Here is an 8481-nt window from a genome sequence, read left to right on the forward strand (position 1 = left end):
GTGGGGGTTCGGGCTTCCAGACCCGCGGGAAAAGAAACGCAGGCGGGGGGCCGAGTGCACCCGGCCGAAAGTGGAGCGAGGGTCTAGGGGGCCTTGAGGGACGCCAGGCTGGGTCCAGCTGCAGGAGCTGAGGCCAGGTTGAGACGGAAACGCTGGCCCTAGCCAGCCAAACGGACGCCATCGGAACATCGCAGGTTTCCCGGCCCAAACGGGGTCACCCCACCGCCCCGCGGGCTTCTGCCGCGAAACGCAGAGAGTGGAGAGCCAACAGGGAGCGCGCAGGCTTCCGGGAGGTCCTGGGCTCTCACATGCTTCTCTGGGCCTCGCTGGGCCGCACGGGGCGCACGGAGCACAGGGACCCAGCCCCGCCCCCCGCGCGGCGCCCAATCCCCGCCGGGCCCGCCCCTGTCTGCGCGGGAGCACGCGGGCCAGTGGCGCGCGAGGCGCGGGCACCAGCGGTGGGCCCTGCGCGGAGCCTCATCTTCGTTGAAACAAGCCCCAACCCCAACCTGCCTTCGTCCAGCCCTCCCGCTGCACCAACAGCACACAGGAGCAGCATCGATCGGGTTATTATCTTTTTTTATTAAGATCAAAATATTCGTCCCACTATGAACTGGCTGTCCTCACAATAAATAACAATAACTTACGTTTTGTTCGGCAAAGGCTCACACACTCTGTCCTCCGTCGACCGATAATTTAAAACATTTTCAAGGAAAGTCTCGTTTCTACTTTTTTCCGGCAATCATGCGCTTTGGGGGATTGAGTGCCTGTTCCTTTGGATTGCCCCGTCCTCTTCCCCGCTAGAGCCGGGGCGAGGCCACCTGGGAGCGCGGGGCCGGGCGGCGGCAGATGCCCGCATCCGCGTGGGCGAGCTCGGGGCTGGGCCGGCGCGGGACCTGACCTGCGCGTTCTCCACGCACAAGTGGGTACGTGGGCCGGGGGGCCCGGTAATAGAGCGGCGGCGGCCACGCCGAGCGAGGGAGAAGAGATGGCAGAGCTAACGTTAGTAAACCCAAATTCTGGTTTTGTAAAAAGAAAAGTCCTCGGAGCAGGGCTTTCCAGTCTGGTGAAAGCAGGTTGCGTCCCGGCGCTTTTGGCTATCCCGACCGCTTCTCTCAGTCCTCTCTCTTTAAATAGCAATAATAATAATTACAAAGGCGAGAGAGTTTTCGGAGCTGGAATGGCCTGAGCATGGGTAAGTCTCATGCAGGGAGCATGCGAGGTCCGCGGGCTGGCGGGGAAGGGTCCCCCTCACGTTTCCACGGGACTCGGCACCATGCTGTTGGGGGTGTCCGGGAGCTGCGAGGACAGGGAGGTCACGTCGCTGCCGGAGGAGTTGCCTAGGGAGCCAGACTCAGAGAAGGAGACCTGGGGCAGCGGAGACACCGGGAAGGAGCGGGTGAAGAAGCGCCCGAGCTGGTTTTCCCGGGCCACCTACTCCCAAAGGTGTCCCTTGGGGACAAGCCACCGGCTGGGAGCAGGCCCTTGGATAAGTCGGCCAGGTCCCCAAGCGCACGCAGGGGTATTAGGGTGGGGCTGCGGGTTGGGTAATCCCTCGACCTCCCCTGCGAGCGCTTTAATCCAGGGAGACCTGGTTTAGAGCGAATTAATGAGCCGGGTGCGGTTGCAGCTACCCACCTCCCCCCAACCCCCCAATCCCCTCATCCCCTGAGAAACCCCCACCCCTTCCCACCTTGGCTAAGTGGCTAAATCCACCCCACCTCCCCCAGAGTCCTGAGTTCCGGGCGGGTAGAGCAGGGCCTCACCAGCTGCTGGAAGGCCGGTTGGTCCAGGTCACTCTGGAGGGCGAACTCGCTGAGCGCTTTCCATGGCGGCTGGTACGTCTGCACCTCAACTGCACTGCCCTGCACGGCGCTCTCGTGACGGATGGGGCTGCCCGCCACCAGGGGCGTCCCGGTCAGTCCCTGCAGGCTCTGCGGGACAAGCAGAAGAGAGGGTGGAAGATGCTCGAATTAGGTCTTGCGTTTCCCGACATCTTTGAGACTGGGGCCCCAGGCACTGGCACGTGATTTGGAGCCTGAAACGGTTTAAGGGAGGCATACACTTGTCCGCAGCCAAGTGAGCCCGCCTTATCCAGTGCAAATTCCTCGGGCCCAAAAACAGCCACCATAGGCCAGCCTCGGTGCTGGAAGCCAACATGGCAAGGGAACGAACGTGAGGCCTGCGTTCCCATCCCTCTCCAGGTTTACAGAGGAAAAGTGTTCAAACCGAGTCATGCTGAGAGAAGGACACAACCCGCCCCGACTTGCTGGCTCTGGCAAACATGCCACCTTGACCTCCGAACTACGCCCCAGACCCCAACTCTGGTCTGCCGCTGGAACTGGGGAAGACCTGACCTCGGATACAGTAATTAAGAAGCCTTCAACCTCAAGGTAAGCCTTGCTCTGAAAGCACCAACACACGCTCTTGGGGAGCCCAGTTCCCCCTGGATCTCCCGAGAGCCGGCCCAGAAATGGGCACGCAGATGCCGCAGGGCGAACCCGAGGCTCCACCCGATCCGATCCTCCAGCTCCCAGTCTCTCACCGTCTTGTCATTGTGCTGCTGCTGCTGCAGCTGCTTCATGAGGATGGATTTCTTCTTGTCTTTGCACCGCTTGTTCTGGAACCAGACGCGTATGACCCGCGGGCTCAGGCCGGTCATCTCCACCAGCTGCTCCTTCATGAGCGCGTCGGGCCGCGGGTTAGCGGCGTAGCACGTCCGCAGAGTGTGCAGCTGCTTCTCGTTGAGCACGGTCCGCACGCGGGTTGTCTTCTCGGTCTGTTTGTGCACGTGCGGACGCAGCGAGGGCTGCCGGCCCGATCCCGGGTCTGCAAGGGAGCGAGAGATGAGAGAGTGACCGCTACTCACTCTCCCTGCGCCGGGCCCCGCGGCGGCCGAGTCCTCCGGGGCCCGATTTCGTTTCTCGTTTATTCCGTTTTATTGTTCGTCTTCTCTCCCTTTCCGTCTGTTCGCCCTACCCGGAAAAAGGTGTGCATTTTCGTCCCTTCCCTAGTTCCTCCACAGGGCTCTCCCCGCAGCGATCTCGCCAGCGCGCAAGCGGGGCGTGGGAGTTCCGAGCTAGGCCTGTGCGGGACGGGAGTGGCCGACCCCCGCTGTGCTTCCTCCACTTACCAGACCCTAGGAATGCCCGCGTGGGTTCCGCGGGACGAGGGAAGCTCTCCGGAAGAAGTCGGAGTTTCAGAGGAAGAGGAAGGAGGCGCGCCCGGGACTCTGGAGGGGGAAAGGGGAAGGGGACCCACACGGACCCCAAGCGCCGCGCTGCCTCGGAATTGGGGGGCTTGTCTCCCGCTCCCGGGTGGCCCCCAAGAGCCCTTCTCCCTGATTCAGACGCCTCTCGGACAGGGCCAGGCCGTGTGTCGCGAAGACCTGCCCTGGGGCGCGAGTGGGCCTCCAGGGCCTGGAACGGTTCCTTTCTGCCCGCCCTCGGGCCTCGGCCCGCCGGGTCTCCTCCCTCAAGGCTCCAGGTTCCCTGGCCCAGCGGCCGCCCTCCCGGCCCGCGCGCAGCCGCTGGTACTTTCCTCACTCGGCCTTGGGTTCTCTCAACCCCAGGTTAAGTAGAATCGGGTATTTAGGGCCGGATTCCCGTGGCCCGCAACCCGCAGCAAACAAAAGGGAGCCCCTCCGACACCCGAGACCAGGGTGCCCTCAACACTGGCTTCATCCTGTTTCGCACTCCCATCTGAACCAGGTTTGGATACAAGTCTCACTGTTTCAATTTATATCCTCTTCTGGGCATATCTAGATCTGGATAAATATTTACAAACAGCCCATCTAGCCCAATTTTCTCATTCTATACGGGAATAAAGGGAGGACCAGAGGAAGTGGGAGCACTTCAAGCACACAGCACCCCGAGGCTCAGCCTGGTCTAGAGATTGGCGCTTCAGGTCTGTGGCTACTTGCTGGTAACTGCTCAGCCAGAGTCACTGTTCCTACCCGGTAACCACACACTTAGAACCCAACTCTGGGCATCTCCTGATTAGGACCCAGAGCATCCCCTGAGGTGTATGATCCCTGAGTCCACTGTACGTCCACTCCTTCCCCACCGAGAAACGTTTGGCTAAGTTGTGCATCAAACTGGGCCTCAAAAGACAAATGCAGACACTAGCTCTTTGTTGAGTGGTTAGCCTTCAGAGCTGTCCTTACGGGTGGGCTTCTGGCTGGCTGAACCCACCTCTAGGCTGGGAACTGTATTCCTTACACACATACCCCCAGGCAAACCTATCTTTTCTCTCTGACGACACACATACTGCTTGAAATTCCGAGTACAAGTTCCACAGACAAAGTCACCACTTCAGATTCCCCGTGATCATTCACCTTCCTGCTCCTACTACTGTGTTCCACATATTCCACATATTCACGGAGAACACAATTCCCCACTATTCTGCACACTCATACACACAATCCCGGCTCACATTTACCCACATGCAATTTTTCCCCGTCACACGAACACACACTCAGCCGCGTTCCTAACACAGGGTTCTGAACTCACCCAGAAAACCCCACACTGCAGGCAAACGGAAATACACCCAAGTGACAACTTTTCGTCCGATCACAACCACCCCCCATACGAACACACACCCATGCACTCACTCCCGAGCCGGCGACGCAGTACCGGGCGCAAGCGGCTTACCTGACAGATGCAGGCCGCGGGCGCCGGGGAGAGGGCCGGGGCTGCGCGGGCTGCCGGCCGCAGCGCGCTCGAGCAGGAGGCCGTGGTCGGCGCGGCAGAGCAGCTCGTGCTCCCGCAGCGAGAACTCGTCGCCGGGCAGCAGCTGGCGGCTGCACACGGAACAGCGGAAACACTCGATGTGGTACACGCTGTCCCGCGCCCGCATCACCAGATCGCTGCTGCTGAAGCCCACCTGGCACTTGGCGCACTTGATGCCGAAGAGCCTGCGGGCCCAAGGCACGGGCGGTGGTGTCAGCACGGGGCCTGCGGCCGGCCTCGCCTGCCGGGCTGCTACCCACCCCGGGCACACGCGCCCAGGACGCTTTGTGGCCCAGAGGGAGGCTGCGGGGACCAGCCCTCGGGGGGTTCCCAGGCCAGGAGGTGTGCGGCGGCACGCGTTCGGGGTTGGGGGCCGTGTTCTGCCCGCGCCGGGGCGCGCGGGCGGCCCGCCATCCTCGAGCCCCGGCCCCAGCGGGCGGTGGCGCAGCCCGGGCTCTCGCGGGCCTCACCTGACGTAATCCCGCTTGCAGTAGGTCTTCCCGTCTCTCACGAAGCACGTGCACGTCTCGTCCAGGTACTGGCTGCACTCGGCGCACTTGAGGCAGGCGGCGTGCCACTCGAGGTCGGGCGACACCCGCAGGATAAACTGGTCGTGGATCTGACTCCCGCAGCCCACGCACATGGCCGTCCCGGGCTTCTCTGCCGGGGAAGGGCGCGGGGCCCGCGTCAGGCCTGGCTGCCCGGACCCCGGCCGAGGCCGCTCCAGCCCCAACCCAACCCGCTGGCGCTCTCGCTCTCTTTCAAGAATTGCGACCACAAGAAAAAGGAAATGGGCTTTCCATAGGTCCAGACAATTGGAAACGAAAAAGCAAAATCTTCTGAATTTGCGAAGGCTTTCTGTCTTCCCCCATCCCCCTCCCCGATTTTTTTCGCTATTACATTCACTTGGACACAGGCGTTTTATCGATATATCTTGTAACTAAAATATAACAAGTCAGTGAGAAGAAAGAGTAAATAGACATTTAAACCCTGCGGACGCCACACTATCAATACTGGACGGTGATGTTCCGGCATTGCCGTCCGCACACTCCCTCTCACAGCGACTCCCTCCTATCCCAATACAGACACATCAGCTTTCGGCGGAGTCTCCGCTCATCCTCTGACATTTCTTAGTTTAAATATCCCAGATCAAGCTAGAGAAATCTTCCTTATTGGAAAGGCCGAAAGACAAGCAAGCAAGCAAGCAAACAAAAAAGCCCACATCCCTAAATCAAACCTATTGCGTTAGCGCGAAACAGAAGCAGATTTCACAGCCTGAGGTCAGCCTAGCAGGCTTGAGAAAGAGTGTTTAATTATAAACTAAAACAACAGGATTCCAACGGATAAGCGGTCCTGCAGGAAAATGCATTCGTTTTCTTTTTTTTCTCTCCCAGTGTCCTGTCAAATAGAAGCCACTTGTAGAATCCACTAAACATTCTTCTGCGTTAGAAATATTGCATATTAAGCACACACACATAACAACGCACACACACACAGGAAGACTTACTCTTGGAATGATCCCCCATAGTACCCAGAAAAGGATAATGAAAAATAATATCCACCATGCAGAAAAGAGATGTGCGCAAAGCGTGCGGCCAGGGGCAGAAGGACGAAGGTCGCGCGCCCAGCCTCGGCTCTTTTGCTAACTAACTCCTCCTGCCCCGCGGAGTTGAAGGAGCGATTCCGCACCGGCCCGCACGCAGCATGACGTCAGCACGCATTCGCCCGTGGCCGGAGCTGGGGGCGGGACCTGTGGCGTCACGAAGCTTCCCCAGAACCGCTGGGGACGCAAGGGAGGTGTTGGGGACCTGGGGGCTGATGGGCGGGGTAGATTGGGTGGAAGGCGGGGGTGACGGAGGATTGGCTGGGAGGAAATGGGCTAACCCTGATTGGCCCAGAGTGAACAATGGAGCGCAGCCCCCCTCCCCTGAAATGTACAAGGATCCTCACTCTGGCGCTGGGTCGGGCTATCCCGGCTGGACCTTGTGTCACCGCTGAGCTGTCTCTGCTGCCGCCGCAGCTCTGAACTTCCTCTTGGACTTGCGGTGCGGTCTCCCCAGGCGCGCTCAAGCAGGGTGATGGATACCTGGGGGAGTGAAGGGGGGCCTGTCCTTTAGATGCTCCCTTGTTTCCTTAAAAAAAAAAAAATCCACTCTCTTAGGACGAGAGCTGGGGGGAAGGGTGGTCTGTTTGGACAAGACCTTCAACCGTCCAGCCGGTCACCGTTCTCCTCTCAGGCGCCTTTGTTCTCAGGGTCCAAGCTAGAGAGAGAGGTTAAGGGTTTGGATAAACTCTGTTTAGACTTCCCCACCCGTCCGCCTGTGGAAAACTTCTCCCAGTTGGAGCGTTAGGTGGGTAACGCCAGAACGCAGAATCCGAAGACGATCACCGGATCCAGATTCGAGCCTTGACTTGCATTTGGGGCGGGAGTGTAATTTGACACGGACTCCCCCATTCTTTCCCCACTCGAATAGCACAGCTCCTTCTAGGAACAAGGCTGGGGTCGAATGTGTGTCTCACTTCCAGAATAAATGATATTTATAAACTCTTCTGTTTTATTTCACAAACCAACTGCAACGCAAATAATCAGAAACAAATGTGGCGCGCGGGGTAATTTACTATCTGTGTAGCGGCTTGTCGTTCCTTAGAAAACCCGCGACTTCTGAGCAGAGTCCAGGCATTTTTCTTTCAAAGAAATCTCTGTGGGTTTTGTTTGAAAGGGTTCAAGAACTGGCCCATGAATTATAAATAACATTTATCCAACCATGGTGGCTGTCGTTGTTTTCCCATTAAAAGGTGTACCAAGAACTTGGTGCGCGATGGGACGCAGGTGGGCGCCTGGGAATAAAATGTCTCCACGGGAACCCCAGATCCCGGCCCAAGTCGGCCTGAGGGCGCGGTCGAGCTCGGCGGCCCTTCTGCTAAAACTAGGGCTGGTTGGCCTCACACTCTGGGCTGCTCGCCGGGAAATGGGTGCAGCCAAGCGCGAAAGGAGAGGCTTTGCGCAGAGCTGGGGCTAGGCCCTCAGCGCACACTGAACTCACTACTGGATGACGGCCCGCCACCCAGCGCTGTGCTGAGTGCTTCACGTGGTGGCCCCGTCGGTCTTGTAAGGCTTTTAACCACTGCCACTACCTTTGGAACGCCTGAACCACCCATCTGGTTCTTCAGTACAGTTTACCAGCCGCTGTGCCAACAGGCCATTTTTTGCGTCTTTGGCCACTAGTGCCCCAAACAGCGCTCGCCCTGAGTGTGTGTGGAGCATGTCGGGGTGGGGACAATGCGGCGTGTCTATGAAAATAAACGGGGTTGAGGAGCGAGGGGACGGGTATGGGTGGGTATGTCTGTACCAGGCCACTCTGTGACCTCAGGCACTTTATTTTACTTCTCTGACCCTCGGTTTCCTCATCTGAAAATGAGGGATAAAAATAATATCTACCTCTACTATTGTAAGGATTAAAGCATTCTCTGGAAAAGGCTTAGAACAATATCTGGAGCATAATAAGTGCAATACATAGTAACTATGATCATCACAATTATGGCTGTATCTTTGTGTCGGGAGCCTCTACGTATGCCGTGCCTTTCCTGTGTGCGGCGCCTGCGTGCCTCTGGGCGTGGAGGGGAGGTCTACGTATATCTGTGTGTGTGTCATCTGATGATTTCTTTGTGCATTTCCATGTGTGCTTGCTCTGTGTGTATCTCCTGTGGGGCTGGAGGATCAGAAACTGTGGACTGAGTGCAGAATTTGTGT

The 8481-nt window shown here is 58.4% G+C and overlaps 1 protein-coding gene across 1 annotated transcript; it reads right to left on the bottom strand.

The window, feature by feature from the left end:
• Positions 1-1251: 1251 nt before the first annotated feature.
• On the bottom strand, positions 1252-6295 carry ISL2 (ISL LIM homeobox 2; the record flags this gene model as incomplete). The annotated part of the gene is made up of 6 exons (XM_082839494.1): positions 1252-1368; positions 1767-1934; positions 2546-2829; positions 4653-4915; positions 5201-5390; positions 6238-6295. The coding sequence occupies 6 exons, from the start codon at positions 6293-6295 to the stop codon at positions 1252-1254; spliced, it is 1080 nt and encodes a 359-aa protein (XP_082695620.1).
• Between the last annotated feature and the right edge of the window lie 2186 nt (positions 6296-8481).

This window comes from Leucopleurus acutus, assembly GCF_964270905.1.
Source record: "Leucopleurus acutus genome assembly, chromosome: 1".
Taxonomy (NCBI): Eukaryota; Metazoa; Chordata; class Mammalia; order Artiodactyla; family Delphinidae; genus Leucopleurus; species Leucopleurus acutus.